This window comes from Eutrigla gurnardus (genome assembly GCF_963514095.1).
Source record: "Eutrigla gurnardus genome assembly, chromosome: 7".
NCBI lineage: Eukaryota > Metazoa > Chordata > Actinopteri > Perciformes > Triglidae > Eutrigla > Eutrigla gurnardus.
The window spans coordinates 6,123,916-6,142,711 of NC_139921.1; the positions used below are offsets into that span (position 1 = coordinate 6,123,916).

At 42.9% G+C, this 18,796-nt stretch overlaps 1 protein-coding gene across 2 annotated transcripts; it reads left to right on the forward strand.

Annotated features, from left to right (window-relative positions):
• The first annotated feature begins 7,417 nt into the window (after window positions 1-7,417).
• mocs1 (molybdenum cofactor synthesis 1) lies at window positions 7,418-18,567 on the forward strand. 2 transcript variants are annotated; one of them, XM_084014374.1, is made up of 11 exons: window positions 7,418-7,698; window positions 9,883-9,994; window positions 10,768-10,935; window positions 12,595-12,759; window positions 13,251-13,312; window positions 14,642-14,753; window positions 15,309-15,421; window positions 16,120-16,230; window positions 16,381-16,501; window positions 16,578-16,625; window positions 16,805-18,567. In XM_084014374.1, exons 1-11 carry the CDS (start codon window positions 7,489-7,491, stop codon window positions 17,893-17,895), a joined length of 2,313 nt encoding a protein of 770 aa, XP_083870500.1. In that variant the 5' UTR covers window positions 7,418-7,488; the 3' UTR covers window positions 17,896-18,567. The 2 variants fall into 2 exon arrangements, with proteins under 2 accessions (XP_083870500.1, XP_083870501.1); XM_084014375.1 differs by having other exon boundaries at window positions 16,578-16,640; window positions 16,805-16,945.
• The last annotated feature ends 229 nt before the right edge of the window (window positions 18,568-18,796 follow it).

Consider the following 18,796-nt stretch of genomic DNA (forward strand, 5'->3'; position numbering starts at 1 on the left):
CCTCCTCAGAGTCTCTAACGACATCATGATGGCATCTGATGCTGGGGAATGCTCCATTCTGGTACTGCTGGATCTGAGCTCAGCCTTTGACACTGTGGACCACCATATCATGTTAGACAGGCTTAAAGACTGGGTAGGTGTCTCTGGGAACGCCCTGAAATGGTTTACCTCATACCTATCTGAGAGAAGCTTTACTGTGGCTGCCGGCCCTCACTCATCTGTGCCCGCAGCCTTACATTGCGGCCTGCCTCAAGGCTCTGTGTTGGCTCCAATCCTTTGGGCTCTCTACCTGCTCCCCCTAATCAATAGTTTCAAATGTATTTCCTATCATTGCTATGCGGACGATATCCAGCTATATCTGTCTTTTAAACCAGATAACTTAGAAAAAATAAATGTTCTCTTAGAATGCTTAGCTGCCATTAAGAACTGGATGGCAGGCAACTCCCTCCAGCTAAACCCAGAAAAAACTGAGGTTCTCATTGTTGCTACTGATCCCGTCGTAGCCAAGGTGACTGCCCACATGGGGGCCTTAAGCTGTAACATCCGCTCCAGCCTGAGAAACCTCTGCGTTTTATTTGACCAAAACATGCTCCTAGACAAACACATCAAAACCCTATCCCGCACCTGCTTCTTCCATCTCAGAAATATTGCTAAACTCAGAACCATGGTATCCCACTCAGAACTCGAACTGGCCATCCACACTTTCATCTCATCCAGACTCGATTACTGTAACTCACTGTTTACCTGCCTCAATAAATCATCTCTGGACCGTCTACAACTAATACAGAACGCTGCTAACTCGCTCACAGAACTCCTGCCATATCACTCCTATCCTCCGCGCCCTACATTGGCTCCCCAAAGCTTTTAGATTCCAATTTAAAATACTGGTAACCACCTTCAATGCCCTGCATGGGTCTGCCCCAGCCTACATCTCCGACCTCCTCCAGCCCTACTCCACAAGCCGGTCCCTAAGGTCCTCCGACCAGGGGCTCCTCGCTCTGCCCCGAACCAACCTTAAAACGAAAGGGGGCCGAGCCTTTCGTTCGGTGGCCCCCAGACTCTGGAACGCTCTTCCCCCAGACTTAAGAGCCTCTGCGTCGATTGAAGCTTTCAAGGCGCAGTTAAAAACATACCTGTTTCGACAGGCCTTTGAACTGCATGGCAGTTAATTACTGTCGTTGTTTTATTCTTTGCTGCTCTTCATCTTTGTATATACTGTGTTGTCTTATTATGTTTGGTGAAGCAGTTTGTGACTTTGTGCTGCGAAAAGTGCTATATAAATAAATAATAATTATTATTATTATTTTTATTATTGGTCCCAATGCTAAAAAGAAAAAAGGACACCGCTCTGAATCCTTTAGGACACTTTGCGTCTCCATTCATCACCCATTATGACAATCTCAGCGTCTTTCTTTCTTTCTACAGAGATCATATCACACAGAGACTATATGCTGTCGTCCTGTGAGGAAACTGGATGTCAGTCAAAGATGATCGCTTTCTCAGTTCTTGGTACAGATGCCTGATGTGTGATATTTGTTAACTTGAGTTGGACCTTGAACACTGAATAGTTTGGATGCTCGGCGTCCCACAGACTTCACACGGATAGTTTTGTGATTGAGAGTATTTCAGAAAGTGAATAGTCCGTGTGTCACTTATAGAAATCAGAAAAAGACAGATATGAGATACTTTTTGAGTTTTTGAATTGAAAATAAAGGAAAATGAAAGCACCTTGATAATGTAAAAGCTCTTTGCTGAACCTGACGGAGTTCAAAAGAATCGTATTATTATAATCATTAATTATGGGCTGTTTGTGCTGTTATATAATTGAATTCTTCACATGTTGGACTGTAAAAGCTGCCAGGTTTTGGTTATTGGGGAACAGGAGGACGCCCAACTTCCTCCAGCATGTAAGCACATTATCACGGAGGCTCCATGCATCCCAAATGGCATGACAAATGCTGATGACTAACGATAAACAGCCTCTTAGACCTGCACCACCTGCTCACCGAGCGACTCCACAGAGGGCTCCTGCTTCAGGGAAGGAGGGATTTTGAGTGGCATCCTGTTGCTAGGTAGCCAACACATTCTCACCTGCTCGTCACATGGGATCCTTTCAAAATAAACTTTACATTTAGTTATCCACGGGACACAAACAGTGGTCTCCTACACTGTTTAATCTGCATGGAGTTAGTTGCTCTTCATACTGAACGTCTAATAATAATAATATTACGATTTGTTATTTCAAACATTTCAAGATGAATACAAAAAGCTATGTACATAAAACAAAGTATTACACAACTAGAAAGCATAGAGATTTATGAATACATTTGTTTTGACATGTCTGAAAAGGAGCTATACACTTATTTAATCCCACCCCTTCTCCATCATTCATATCCTCTGTTTTTAGTGAATTATTAGATTGTTTTTTAACTTCACTTAACAAGTATCTTACAAATAATTTTTTTTCATGTATTCCTATCAGATGTATATCATAGTTTCTTCCATATTCATTTATTTTGACAAAAAAAATATAAACGTATTGAGATATTTTAGTATCCAAACTATAAATTAATTCAGAATTTAAAATAAATAAAGTAATAACAAAAAATAACAAATAGTACGACGACGTATTAGTACGTTAGGGCCACTGTCGAAAAAAAAAAAAAAAAAACGGAGCCGAGAGAGGTGGGCAATATTCTGAGATTAAAAGTCACAAATTTGCTAGTTTTAAAGTGGCAAATTTGTGAATTTGCCACTTTAAAACTCCAAGTGTGTTGCAGAATTACGATAACGCCAAAACTCAAAACATCTTGAATTTAATCATTAATGTTTTAAAAAAAAACACACACAACCCTAACACACTCGACTGCAGACAATTAATTGTTTGGCTAATTAATGGTGATGGTAAAGTAACTCAAATATGATATTTAGGACTAAAATACTTATTTTACTGCTTTAAATCTCTCCTATCTTTCTCACATATTGTCGTATATGATGTCAATCAGAAGCTGATGATAAAAGAGGATATATATAAATAAAGAAGATATTTTTCTTTCTGTTTCAGCTCACTGTTAGAAGTAAAGGAGATGAACATATTTAAAACATTTAAACACAACTCCAGGGATCAGCCGTTCCACTGTGACACCACTTGGTTTAACCCATATGTAAATTCACAATGCATTAATTCAATAGTAAATCACAGCCACACAGAATAGGAGAGCTCAGTGCTGACTTTAAACACCTGTGTTTAGTTGCTGTGTCATGACGAGATAATCACACTGTCATTCCAACCATTCAGGCCGGCACACTACTAAACACTGTTGTGCCTGTTGGCATGGTTCTGTGACTGTGGGAAATAAAATGAGCCCAACAGTCCAGGTGGCATTTAGAGAAAAGTGTGTATGAACATTTAAAGTGGGCCTGCTTCAAAGCTCTGGGGTCCACACGTCTTCATTCGTGTTAATGCAGTCTTCACACTACGACGACTCCGTCCATGTGCCAGACATTTAATGGTTTGAAGTTCAAATCCACACTGGGAACGATGGGCGGCATAACTATGAAGGAGCATTTTACAGCTTTTGTGTGATAGTTGCCTTCTTGAAAATTAAGTCAATAACGGCTTGTCAAAATGAATATTATATAAATATATATAAAAATCATGAAAAGGTGTTCAGTAAGTTCTACAGAATACAAGCAGTGAATGGATGTAAATGGACCAGTGAACCGTGTGCTCCTGCAGCTGGTTTATATTGACAGTGACATTTAAAAGAAAGGAGTTGTGTGTGTGTTGAAAGGCAAAAGAAGCTAAGCCGTCATTGATAGAGAGCGCTTTGTGAATGTGCTTTCCAGTGCAGGGAAGAGAAGTTGATCAATAACGTTTATGATCGATAACCTTTCCTCCGGCACAAAGGATATCATTTGTTACACAGCATTGCATTTGTTTGCCGTCACAAAGCCGTGTTTAGGATGAAAAATAACGTCTATATGAATTGAAAATGAATCCATCATCATTAGAATGAAAGACCATGTTTAAGCTTAGTGTGTCATTTTTTCACTCGTTAATTATCTCAGTATCTGAGTCTATTTGTGTCCATCACACAGAAAAAGGAAAAGGCCCAACAGAGACCACATTCCTGCATCATTTAAAATGTTTTTAATGCTAACTAAATTTGATGGAGATATTTCTCTGATCTATCGCACAGTCAGTCATGCCCTCATGGATTTATTGATATGGGAATTTAAATGTTTAAATGCAACTTTATGCAACTTTGGCATCACTGGTGAGGTTTAGCCTCACATGTTAGCCTGCAGATCACATGGAAAGCGTGCCTACCAGACGAAATGTTACGTCCTGAGATGAATCCAGGGGATAAGAGGTGTAACAAAATAATGTAACCCCGGGGAAACTAACAAATCTTCAAAAAAGGAACTCATTTCTAACAAAAATATGATGAAAACGGTTCCAAACAGGGAAAACGAAGCAGACACACCTGCTCCTTTAATGGGGGAGTGGATTCAGGTGTGTGTGCCCCACAGATAGGGAGGGGGAGGAGAGAAGAGAATCCCAGCACCACACACACACACAACTAGGGCTGTAACACTATATATAAGACCAATAACAGAAAAGACACATATAAAAACCAACATCCATGAAAGCTCAGGAATTCCTTCATTCAGTAAACAGAGCAGGTGGAGCTGGTCCCCGTGGAGCTGGAAGGGTCTACCTCCCAGACCCTGCAGGAGGGGAAGGTCCATATGTTTGAGTTGGAACAGAAGCACAGCGGTTAAGTTAATGTGCTGATGCGTGGAATAACATGTGGGTTGGTGGTTCAGGACCAGAGGAGCACTGTGACCTGTGAGGGCTCTCCGTCACCCACTGCTGGACTTCTTCAGCCTGTTCACTGACCTCCATGATCCCTGTGGGTTCATTCATTAATGTGCACCAGAGTCCGTCAGAACGTGGTCCAGCTCACTGTTGAGAGACCATATACATAGGTTTTGCTTTGGCTCATGGGCACATGATTTCAATAAATCAGGGTCCTGCAGGTCATCTATTTGTGGTTTGGATTTTGCAGATCATCCTTGCGTGGTATACAGCATGGCTCACATGAACAACACTCGTGTTTTCACACTTGGTAAATGGAAGTGCATTTATTCAGCGCTTTTCTAGTCCTCAACCACTCAAAGCACTTCAAGCTCTTTCATCACAAACACACATTCACACAGTGATGGACGAGGCTGCCAGGCAAGGTTCACCTGCCCATCAGGATCTAAAACACATTCACACCCCATGGCACAGGCTTCGGGGACCCTTCCATATGTGGACTGGTGGGCCGGGGATCGAACCTACGATCTCATGACGGGAGGACGACACGCTCAACCTCTGTGTCTGCATATTAACTGGAGTGCAAATAAAGTTGATTTACATATAGCCTAATCTATAATTTATCTATATATATATATATATAGTCTGTTCTCATCACCCCTCACACGAAAGTAATAATAATTGTAAATGATTAGGAACACAATACATAATAATAACAACAACAATAACAATAATAATCCCAATGACCTCAAAACCATCCGTCTACAACCTAAAGATACTCAGATCAACAAGATAGAAAAAGAAGGAGGAAATCTCCACAGCTGAGAGGCTGAAAAAGCATCACAGAATCTTGCATGAAAACTTATTTTAAACGATCAGTTGATTAGCCAAACGACCATTAATCCCCTAATCGACCCGTCTGTATCAATAAGTAACACTAAAATACAACATGCCAGTGAGGTGTGTTGGTGAGGACAGCCCCGACCAGGAACAGAAACAGTCCAACAGTTGGTTCTAGACTTGTTATTTTTCACAAACGTGGACTGGATTCTCTGGATCCTGAGATACTGTAGTTCCCGCCAAAACGCTTTGCCATGCAGGCGTTTTACAGCCAGGAACCACCTCGATACCCTTCAACGTTTAACGTGTATGTTCACATCATTTTCTATGATAATGACATGAAAACGCTGAGAGTTCTTCCAAAAGATTACACCGATAACAAAACCATAAACCAGCCCGTGTTTCTCTTCTAAATGCTTCAAGAAATGAAAATCAAGGTTGTATTGCCATCTAGTGGAGACACGACACATTGCAGACAGACAGAGTGGTGGAGAGCATGGCACAGTGCACAGGTTTCACTTCTCTTCTGCTGCTATGTGTTGATATGTTTAAACACAGGGAGACATTTAAAGTTTGCTTCCATGCGATCAATGCGTTGACATGTTTATACATGGAAGGATTCATGAAGGTTCTTAACTTCTGTTTGTATTCTCAAAGGGCTCAGTCAAAAGTAGAGCTGTCCCTGTGTTGCTTTGCCTTCTGATCCTGATTCCTTAATATTGAATATTTTAATTCTCTTATATTTATCTAGATATTTATTGGAGTGTCTTGTTATTATGTGTAGCAGAGGGGGACATTCTGTATGTCCTGTATTCCCATTCTCTCCTAATCCATCAATTACCTCTAAACATTCTCTTGTTGGATTACATCCAGATTCACATCAGTACCTGTATGTGAAACTGTTTTGAACAATAGCCCAACTCAAACGTTTGAGCATAAATGCACACAGACAGCTTTTCTAATCATACTTTCCTTTTGACCTCTACCACACATAACACAGCTGCCCTTACAAACAACAATACCATAATGCAGAAACAGTCAGGGGCCTACTAGTGTTATAACATGGCACCTTGAACATTGACCCTCTTGCTCTTACATCTGCTGCAGAGGATTGTGGGTCAGAGTAGACAACATGCTAATAGATGATGTACATCCTGGTATCTTTTACTGCATACTGTATTTGACATACTATGTATTGAGACATGCTAAACGTTTGGTCTGTTTTATTTCTAAAGTTACTCTACTTATATGTCACATGTCGATCAGGGCAGGAAACGATTTTGGTGGTCATGGTGAAATGCAACAGGCTCATAGGAACCATTTGTGTATTATTGTGGCAAACACTCTAAAGCCTTTATGGACACTTTCCACGAGTCTGCATTTTTTACATTTTATTTTACTTTTGCCTTTATATTATGGAGAGGACGCTAAGTCAAAATATTGACTTAGTATCTAAAAAAGAATGACTTATTATCCCAAAATTTTGACTTAGTATCTAAACAATATTGACTTAGTGCCTAAAAAGTAATAACATTGTATCTCAGAATACTGACTTAGTTATTAATACTTAACATCTAAAAAATAATGAGTTAGTGTAGTATGTCATTATTCTGAGCTACTAAGTAATTGTTTTGGGCCGTTGAAGCCATAATACGCGCAGGGACTCCATTACCCAGAGTGCATCAGCCCTCGCTTCAGTCGGCAGGATTGGCTTGCCGTGACCCCGCCCCCTGCTACTCCCCCTAGGTTAACTGACATGTTGTACTGCAGAGAGGAGCCCCGGTCGGCCGCGGCGGAGCTCGGAGCTGTCAGAAAACAACAGTATGGCGACACACGCTCGCATGTGCTGCCGCTTGTTGGACACACGGAGCCGGTTAACGGCTTTCAGGAAAGTCGTGCGCGCTCCCGTCCTGCGCGGCGCCGTCCCGCGGCTGTACTCCGGCGCTACGCACAAGGAAAATGAACTTGAATTTGGAGAGTCGACCTCATCTGGAGCCAACTTCGCCTCATCTCTGAAAATGAGGTCCAGACAGGTAACGTTTACCGTCATAAACCGACACCAAGTAGTAGTCGGTGCCGCCGGTTTCACCGTGGAGGTCTCACCCCGTCTAGTTCAACCACCGGACTTATAGCTAGTTTTTACCTCGTTGGGTGAGTTGTGTCAGGTTGTGACGTAGCCATAACCTCTGTCCAGTTCTGGGCCTAATGGCTAAACAAGCTAACGTAAACTCTGTTAGGGGTTCAACACCCAGCCAGCACCGTAATGACTGTATTAAACGGTCATTAGGTAACTCAATGAGATTACAGCAGCTATGGCAGCCATGACAGCTGGTTGCTTTGTCTTTGAGAGTCTAAAGCATTCCTAAGAAGTCATGAATGAAGTGGTTGTTTGGAGGGAAATCCAGAGGACCGATGGATTTGAACTACAGCAGCTCTGTCTTTACACAGGAATACACGGGATGCATAGATATATTGTATCTGGCTTGGTGCTGTAGTTCAATGAAGTGTGTTTTTGCCATAGTAATGGCCCACTTTTGACAGTGTGGAAGAAAACTCATCAGGTCCAGTTCTGTGGCTGGTGGAGGTTTAATCAGTAGGTGCGTTTCCATCAGCTGTTTAGATGCGCATCTAGATGTATCGCATCGGAAAATGATGATGGAAACGCCGTGATTCGCATTAAAATCCCCTGATTCGCACAAAATGAAATACGCTCGCTATGGCCGGGTTTTGGTTGATTCGAATGGGATGGAAACAGCTGTATGCGAATCAAGTGTGACGTAGCGCACTTTCACCCCGACTGCTTCCGGTGTTTGACATTTAAATAGAGACCTCAACCACGCCGAACTGTCGGGACTCTCACCGTCAGAGCTTGCTGAAAAGCCCTCGGACATCGGTCAAACACCGGCCCGCCCAGCCCCACGCGAGTCCACACAGGCGGACTCTCCGTCGAACGCGAAACGCCAAGACGCGCAGCACGCAAACCAGCCGGGAGACAGACAGCTGAACACGGCCGAACTCGGGCCACTTGTGCCCACAAGGCTGTGTGAAAAGCCCATGGAGCTCGCCCAAGCACCGGCCAGTCCAGGTCCGCGCCAAGCCACAATTACGCACCGCGAAGCCGGACTTCGGCTCCGTCCATAGACCCGTAAACCCTCGTACGCGTTGCGGGGATTCCCGCGGGTAAATAGACGCAAAAACCCAGCCGAACTGTCGGGACTATCACCCTCAGAGCTGGCTGAAAAGCCCGCGGACATCGGTCAAACACCGGCCCGCCCAGGTCCACAAGAGTCCACACAGGCGGACTCTCCGTCGAACGCGAAACGCCAAGACGCGCCGCACGCAAACCAGCCGGGAAACGGACAGCTGAACACGGCCGAACTCGGGCCACTTGTGCCCACAAGGCTGTGTGAAAAGCCCATGCACCTCACCCAAGCACCGGCCGGTCCAGCCGGTGTCACCGGCAGGAAGACGACGGAATGTTTACAGGCTGGTTGCCATGCCAACCCGCGGAAAATCTCGCGTGACTTAGAAAACTCGCGCGAATTTGTAGTTTTCACCAAAGTCCGTTCTTTTGATGGAAACACACATGATTCCAATTTCTTTTAATGCGCATTTCCCAGTAATTCGAATAACTTTGGATGGAAACATGGCTACTGACAGCGTTTCCATGAAATCCTTTCTGACGAGTGTGGGGCTAGTCAGAGTTTTATACCGTTTACAGACAACATGGAGGAAGGTGTGATGAGTGGATCTGCATTGACTCAATAAATGTCTGCTTCCAAGAGGAAGAGAGCTGCTCTCCAGGCAGCCTGGTTTCTCTACACAACGTCACAACGGGCCATTCATCGGGCCTCGATCAATCAATGTGAGATAAGGAGGATATCAGGATAACAAAAGTTAACCACAGTCAGATAGGAGCAGCAGGACATTTGAAGTACAAGTACAAGAGAAAGGAATATTAGGATGAGATGAAAATAAAACTGTGAGGTAACACATTTTCTTCTACAACAGGTCAAAGGTCAAAGCCATCCACAAAGCCACGTGCAAACTCCCTGTGTGACTTTTCAGTGTGTTGATTTATTTGTTTATTCAGGATTATTTCACATATCTGCCTTTCCCCTCACAATTAGTGTTTCCTATCTTCCTATAAATGCACTAACATGAATGAGACATGAATACGGATCTAATAAATAATAATAACTGTTCTTTATCCCCAGGAGAGGCTGAGAGATGAGAGCGTACTTCCCTTCTCGGCGTTCTTGACTGACAGCTTCGGCCGGAGGCACAGCTACCTGCGCATCTCCCTGACTGAGAAATGCAACCTGCGCTGTGAGTAGAAGCTCTTATCCAGCTAACTGAAGAAACCACATTCAGTAATAAAAGCTACGACGAGCTACAACTCAGGTCGGAGATTTTGTAGACAAGACTGCAGGAGATTTATCATTTAAAGAATAACTGCAAACATCATCATCACCTGTTTAGAATAATGTGTACGTATTTAAATTGAATGAAACTCTGTATAGCAACAGACAAAAGTTCAGTCTATCCAAAATTAGTTCTTGTCTCTAGAGTGAATATTGAGTGCTGAAAATAAACCAGAAGAAAACATCTGTTATACAGGTCCAGCTTGTATTTAATGACAACCCGCCCATTAGAATTCAGTTGGCAACCATTATGGATCAGTGAGCAGGTTTCCGGCATGTTGTTCATCAATAGTTGCAGTATAATCTGGAGTATGATGATGACACCTGAGAACATGTCAATGAAAAGAAAAGCAGGGCTCATTTTTTTCTAAAACCTATGAAAGGTTGAATAACTCAATAAGATGCAAACATCTGGAACAACAGCATAATCATTTTCATACAATCTATTTATTTCTTTGTACTAATTGCTTTATAATATTCAGGTAAATGACAGGAAGACAAAAGGATACTACCATTTAATTTAACATCTGTAGTTTCATTTTATATTGTTATATGCTTATAATATAAGTAGATCCACGTCTGTAGGTTTCATTTCCCACCAGAGCCCCAATTATTGGACAATCCGTGAACTTGTGATGATGTAGGATAGAAACATCTTTGGTGTCTGGGTGTTTTCAGGTCAGTACTGCATGCCGGAGGAGGGGGTGAAACTCACCCCGCGGGGCCAGCTGCTGTCCACCTCCGAGGTGCTGACCCTGGCTCGCCTCTTTGTCCGTGAGGGGGTGGAGAAGATCCGCCTCACTGGAGGAGAGCCCCTCATCAGACCCGATGTGCTGGATATCATCGGTAAGCAACTCATGAGCCATTGTTTCAGCTTACTTAGTGTGTTAAGGTGCGTGTCTTTGGCGGTATTCTGGCAGGCAGTACTGGCAGTACTGGATATTTTCGGTACAGGTTGTTGGGTTTGGTATGGGAATGTTCTGCCCTGTGAGATTTACCCAGAGAGTTTTGGCAGTGCACCAGCTGTTGTTAGTGGTAGCATGCTCGTTGGTTTAGTTGGTTAAATCAGCTCAATGGACCACGATGTGCAGACACTGTTAAACCGACGGCACAGTAGAGAACACAGAGTTGGATCATAGGTCGCTGCAATGAGCCTTCACATGTGTATTTTATAAGTTACAGCCCAGTTCAGAATCAGCAGGTCTTAATCAGAGTCTAATGATGACGGTAACATTTACATTAAAGACATTTCTATTATTTCTTTGACAACATGCCCGTTTTTGAGCATCTTGTTAAAGTTAGAATTATGGCCAATGAGCTAATATTTTAGTTTTTCCCTGTTCCACCAAAAACTGTGAATTGTGGGAGCGTTCCTCCTCTCGTAGTGACAAATGACTAATACATAAGACTTACATACATAAGTAGTGATGCAGGCGGAGTCACGCTTGTTGATTTCTTCACTCACATAACAGCCCGTTTCCATGCGTCTCCACTATTTCCCGACGTGGATCAGTCACTGTGTTATGTAATGTGTATTCAGGTGTCACATGCACAGTAACGTTCCTGGTATTTAGCATGCTCCATGCTGTCTTTAAACAGTTCATACCTCCCCATTGTGATGCACTGATTTGCCTCTGAGCCGATGCTTTTGTGTGGAGATCCAAAAACAGTTGCTGAGGGCTGAAGTTGTGCAGTGTGAAGAGATTCACCATGCATGCTTTAAGGTTAAGACATATTTCTGGAAAGGAAAATGATTAGTTACACCGCTGCAACGTGCTTAGTGTAATGACACAATGTTACAGCCTGAACTGTAGATTAACCGTGTCAGCCGATCGTGTGAGTGCGAGCAACATTAATCCATGACATCGATGAACAAAGCAATGTGGTGTGACTGATGGGTAATGTCCTTGTAGAAAGAGGATCACAGGCTCCCAGAAAGAGCAGCAGTTATTTGTGTGTCATGTGAAAAGGCTGTGACCTCACATGACCCTGTTGACTGGAGTCTACTGGAGTGAATGATTTGCATCAACCAGACTTTTGATCTGCTGTTTGTTGCTTTTGTTTACTGACAAAAGTGTTCAAAATGAAGAGTAGAGATGTATTTAATGTGTTTAAGGGATGGTCTTCAGTGATGCGTCCGTGACATTAGTGGGGTTGGTATGTAAAGCTTTTATCAGTCATGAGATTAACGAACATTTAATGAGGGATTCTCTCCTGTGATGATCAGCTCAATATATAGTGAGTAGTGAGTGATTTTGGACACAGCCATAGAGTTTAAATCACTTTTTAGGAAACATCTGCAGCACCGTCCATTACAATGCATTTGGTATATAAACTCTAAGTGAATATAGAATCAGTATAGCATCACAAGCTGTAACAAAACCAGCTGTTTATATATATATATATATATTTTTATCCAGTCACATTGATGGTAATGCATGAAATAAAACGATATCTCTGGTTCTGCTGCATCAACTTGTGATTTGTTTTGCTCTGCCTCTACAGAAGAACTGAGGAAGCTGGAGGGCCTGAAAACCATTGCCGTGACAACCAACGGCATGAACCTGGCCAGACTTCTGCCTAAGCTGAAACATGCTGGCCTCGACCTGCTGAACATCAGCCTGGATTCACTGGTCCCTGCCAAATTTGAGTTCATTGTCAGGCGGAAAGGTACAGAAAAGTATTGAGTCATGAGGTGTGTGTGATACAGCCTGAAAGCCACCAGTGAGCATATCTCGGACTTTTACAACACGTGGTATTTATTGTGATTATGAGAACTGTAGATGATTAAACGTAAGCCTCACCTCCTACAGGGAAGGTCGTGTCAGCCTGGATGTGTGGGCTTTGTGCACATGAAAGAAATGTTGGTCTAACGTTGGCAGTTAAAAGGCTCCGGCTGCTGTTGAGGGATTAGTCGTGGATGTTTACATATCAGTGGTTTGTTGATGGTCTGATGTGAAAAGGCAGTCAACAGAGAAATGTGCTCTCTCACTGATTGGTGTATAGCTCCGTACATTTTTACCTCAATCTTCCCACCAACCACACACCATCTCTACCTTAGATTCATATTGGTAGCAGAGATTTAAATATCAAGGCGTAATGTATATGTTGATGTTATACAAGTTTGAACATTTTATTCATCATTCATTTCCATTTTAAAGGGTTCCACAAGGTCATGGAGGGCATTGATAAGGCCATCGAAATGGGCTACAACCCTGTCAAGGTATTCTGATCATCTTTTTATACAGCAATTTTATTTATTTTGAAATGTTTCTTAATTTCTATCTTTTAAGTGGCATTTGTACAAAACATAGATATCTAATATGGAGGATGGTTACTGCAAAACAAAGTATTGTGGTTACTGAGGCATACTTGGAATGGAAAACATGCCAAGAAGGAAAATAAATAAATGTGACTAAGAAGTATCTTCAGTAAAAGTGTCCCCTGGTTGTATTCATGAATGCGGTTTCAAATGTTGATATTTCAAATATTTATAGATAAGGCTGCTGGCTGTTACTTCCTTGATGCTGAAAGTGCTGTGGCAGCACAGTGTCGCAACAGAATAGCTGAATCTAATATTTCATCCATGTCCAGACACCTGATATGCTGTATGTGACTAATCACTGCATACCGTATCCCTCATTACACTTCACTGTGCACGGAGAAAAAACCCGTCTAAACAGGCTCACATAGCCTGGCTTCCATCCCGAGACCTAATACCACCGGACAAGTGTGATTCAGTTTGGAAAGCAATCGAGCCCAAACAATTACTCCAGTTACTGGATCACAAAAAGATTCAGGCTGCAGCCCTAGAAAGCAAACGAACCATCCCCGTGTTTACTGCCAAGTTGTCTCACGTGTTGAGGTGCGGCCGCGGACTGATAAGAGAGAAACAAACTGAGATGTGAGATTACAGCTGCTGCTGTTTTAAACTTTCACATTCTTTCAAATCCTGAAGAACACAAGACTGCAACATTCTGGAGGAGTCGGAGACGTCGGTCTAATTAAAAAAATAAAACCTGGATTCATCCGCCAGGTGTATTCCAGCAAAGTGTGGAACAACTGCTGTGTTATGTATCCTACTGAACCCACAGTGACCTAGTTTTCACAAACACTGTAAATATACTGCATGCACATTTGACAGAACTGGCTAATTTAAAAAATGTAAAGGTACATTTCAATCCATGCTTTAATGACGTCCTATGTTCCACTTTAAGTGCTCTGACCACATTTCTTGCATTTATATAAAGAAACTTGTGAAAATATTGTGACATAAATATCAATGTGACGTCTTTTATCACAGTAAGAAAAAATAATAATGCGCTTCTTTCAATTTATTTTGCTGATTGAATTGGTTTAATTTAATATATACATTCTGTTCTTGAACTCAAAGCACATTTAAACAAATGTACTAATTTCCAGCAAGTCATTTTAAATAGACAGATGCCTGAGTTGTTGTGTGGTTTTGGCCTTACAGTTGAGAAACAGGCCTCTGAGGAGAGGAATGTACGACTGATTAATCAGTGGCCTGTCGTTGTGCTGCCCCCTTTAGGTCAACTGTGTGGTCATGCGTGGGCTCAACGAGGATGAGCTGCTAGATTTTGTGGCGCTGACGGAGAAGAAGCCTCTGGAGGTGCGTTTCATCGAATACATGCCCTTCGATGGTGAGTCCCTCCACAATGTCTGATTACACACAGTTGGAAAGTTATCTGTAGAGCATTTTCATACATTATCTGTACGTTGTTTAAACATTCAAACAAATTCAATTTGTTTGAATGTTTTGGGGGGGGGGGGGGGGGAATTAACCAATCATTTAAGGGGATTAAAATGATTTAAAGTCGAGCTGAAATGATAAATGTGTGCACCTATTTAACAACATAGGCTAAAAAAAATTATCTAAAAAAATCTATTTCTTTGTATTTGGCTCAAAATGTATTTTTCACTGGCAAAATGAGACGTGTCAGCTTGTACCAACCAATAATATCCATCCATCCATTAATGAGTCTTTGGCTCTGCACAGACCTCGAGAAGGTCGTGAGCCGATTATTTCAACCATAAATCAAGTTCCTCCCAAACACTATGGAAAATGGCAAAGTAGTGTCTACAATACTTTATTACTTAACAATTTCCATGTTTTATGCTGGTATAATACTTGATGAGTCAGTTCGCCTGCTGAAACACTATAACACAATAACCTCTGACCTTCTCTCCTCTCTAAGGCAACAAGTGGAACTTTAAGAAGATGGTGAGTTACCAGGAGATGCTGGACGGCATCAGGCAGCAGTGGCCCGACCTGGAAATGCTTCAAACTGGAGGCACAGAAACGGCCAAGGTCAGTGTCCAACTGCACTATGTTTCTCAATTATTCATTTGCTGCTGTCGGGAGCTGCACCGCTGGTGAGGTTCACTCATTTAGCATCAGGATTTTCCTGAAAATTAAATAAGGAATAAATAAATTTACTGTCTATATAACAATTTACATGACAGCTGGACACATAAAGACAAATGCTCTGTGGCCTGTGTAGCCCGAATTCAGTAACGATGAGTCATCTGATCACAATCTAGAGAGACCACCTGATCGGGAATGTCAGCTGATCGGTGGCTGTACCTGCAACCTGATCTAAGACATTTAAAACACAAAATATTTCAAACTGGCTGGATAAAGCCCTTTAAAATGTAGCAGCAAAGCTCATTGAGTCAGTGGAGTGCCGGAGTAAATAGAGTCTCTGTATGTCATATCAATTTGGCTTTTTTTGTTGTTTTTTTAAAGGAAATTTAACCAAAAGTGACATTCTACTATAAACTTAAAAGCTCTATAAGTCAACAAAACATGGAAACACTGACCCCTGGTGGCGGCTGCTTGTGACTACAAGACATTGCATCAATTCAGCATCATAGAAAGAGCAGCGTCTGTATTTATGACGGCTTGTATGTCTAAATATTGTGCAATACTGTATTATTTCACAGATTCACAGTCTTCTTACATATCTAATTAATGGCTGGGATCATTGTCTCCTTTTCTTGGAACAGACTTTTAAAGTGCCAGGCTTCAAAGGCCAGGTGGGCTTCATCACCTCCATGTCGGACCATTTCTGTGGCTCCTGCAACCGCCTGCGTATCACTGCAGATGGCAACCTCAAGGTAAAGCGCCAGCTCTATGCTAGGCTCCAGTAGCGCCCACTCTGTGTGTATGTGTGTGCATTTATATTTATTCTGATCCTTTCTTTGGTTTGATAACATCCGTGAATCTGATTTGAGTGTCTTACCTCCTGCCTGTCTGTCTTCTCTCAGGTGTGTCTGTTTGGGAACTCTGAGGTGTCTCTGAGAGACGTCTTGCGTTCTGGAGCGTCGGAGGAAGAGCTACTGGAAATCATTGGATCTGCTGTGGGCAGGAAGAAGAAGCAACATGCAGGTAGACTTAGTGATCAGGTAGTTGATATGCATCGTTTGTACCCACAAGGTGACTGTAATCTCGTTTGTCTCCTCAGGCATGTTTAGTATCTCTCAGATGAAGAACAGGCCAATGATTCTCATCGGTGGGTGACGTGGCTGTACGTACAAATCTCTCGTCACAATTTATTTGTGATGCTACCATCACGGGCTGCTGTACCACCGTATCCTTTCTACGGCAGCTACCGATGCATTTCCATTTAAACCGATTACAAACTTTAATCTGTGAATAATGCATCATCTAAAGTCACCCTCTTTCCAACAGGCTCCGACTCCCAAAGGCCTTTGTCTCTGCCGAAGTCACAAGACAGCCAGAGAGCTTCCCCCATTGTTTCCCATCTTACAAACACCATCCTCTCTCCAACAGCAGCTCCTCACATGTGCCGCCCAGGCAGCAGGAGAGTCCTGAATAGAGAGAGTTTCTTGTGCCTTCCGGACTGCACCGCTTCCTCACATGCAGCCTTTGTTTGCTCAATGAGCAGGGCAGCCCATGTTCGGTCACATATCGACAAAGACCGACCCGACGCGACGGACGGCCTCCACAGTGCAGCGCCCCTTCACCCCTCTGAGTTTGGTAATAGCCTCCCTTTCTTCAGTGGTCACACTAAGACCGCACGCACAAATGTCATGAGCTACTCTAATGAAGACTGTCTCAGGTACGCACAAGCCGGGGGTTCGAATGCTCTGACCAGCCACCTACTCAGGACCCCAAGAACACCTACTCTTTGCACACAACTACTGAATGCCAAAATAAATCTTCAACGACACAACGTCAGACTGTTTTCCACTCAAAGCGAAGACCCCAGTGTCAAACTCGGAGTGAGTGAGCAGACACAGTCGGGCACAAACACTCATCCTGATGAACCCACCGAAGCCCAGCTGACACATACTGACGCCCAGGGCCGAGCCGCCATGGTGGACGTTGGGGGCAAAGTTCCCACGCGTCGGACGGCCACGGCCCGCGCCACCGTCATCCTGGGCCCCGCCGCCTTCCGGCTGCTTCGAGATAACCAGCTGGCTAAGGGCGACGCCTTGGCCGTGGCGCAGTTGTCCGGCATCATGGCTTCTAAGCAGACCTCGACCCTCATCCCGCTCTGCCACCCGCTCCCTTTAGACCACTCCTCTGTCACCTTTGACCTCAATGAGCCGCAGAACGCTGCGGTCGTCACAGCAACGTGTAGCACTACAGGCAGGACAGGAGTTGAGATGGAGGCTTTGACGGCCGTTTCCGTTGCTGCGCTGACCATCTACGACATGTGCAAGGCCGTGAGCCATGACATCATCATTACAGATGTGAAACTGGTCAGTAAGACGGGCGGGAAGAGGGACTTCCATCGTCATCCTCCCCACCATTAAACCCAACCCAGGAAAACCCAGCATTAATGGACCGTATGCATCATGAAGGCTTTCACCAGAATTGTAGTATTTTTGTACAAACTCACATTTATGCCAACAGAATCATTGTAACGATGCTCTTATCACATAGAAAATGGAAACTTAGGGCAACCTCTGCCAGTAGCTTACTTATTTCCAACTGCAGTGACATTTTACAAAAAGTTGAATCACGATATGAATCATTTTATCTCAACGTTTTTGTTAACTTAAATTAAGCAGTAATATCAGTGTCACATGTTCATGTTTATTTCCTTATAAGTGCCGGTCACTAGAGGGCACTCAAGTGTTAGATTCCCTCCCTGGAAGAACAAACTGAGGGCAGCCTCAGCGCTATGCACACCTTGATTGTATTATATTAGCCTACATCAGCTTCAAGGTTAATTCCATTTAAATGAAGGTTGGGTACAGAGGAGTGTAGTCTTAGTGTCTTTTCCCAGGTCTGCTGCTACACCAAGTCTTAACTGTGAAATACCACATACTCTCCATGTCCTCTGCTTGCTTGTGTTGCCGTAATTAATAGCACTATGAATGTGTTTACAATTTGAGTTTTTTGTTAATTCAGTCGCATGAAATGTATCTTATCAGATGTTGCTTTCATCAATTGTCACTGATGGTAACTGGTAAAGAATTTGCTCTCAAGTTGTGCGTTTACTGGTTTTCATTTGAGCTTTTATTATTTTCCTTACTGGAAACACTGGACATACACACTCAGTTACACACACACAGTAATAATATATCACTTTATTGATTGTTCTAAAAGTTGAAGGCCAAAAAGTAACCATGTAGATTCCCCAAGTTTGTCAAAATAACGTGTTTTGAAATTGTCTCACGTTTTCGTGAAGCAATATCTCTAATCTCTTTT

Coding starts and splice junctions, on each gene's coding strand:
- mocs1 (XM_084014374.1), top strand. CDS start 7,489: ATGGCGACACACGCTCGCATGTGCTGCCGCTTGTTGGACACACGGAGC. Junction 15,422..16,119: donor GAGGCACAGAAACGGCCAAG/GTCAGTGTCCAA, acceptor TTCTTGGAACAG/ACTTTTAAAGTGCCAGGCTT. Junction 16,502..16,577: donor GAAGAAGAAGCAACATGCAG/GTAGACTTAGTG, acceptor TTGTCTCCTCAG/GCATGTTTAGTATCTCTCAG.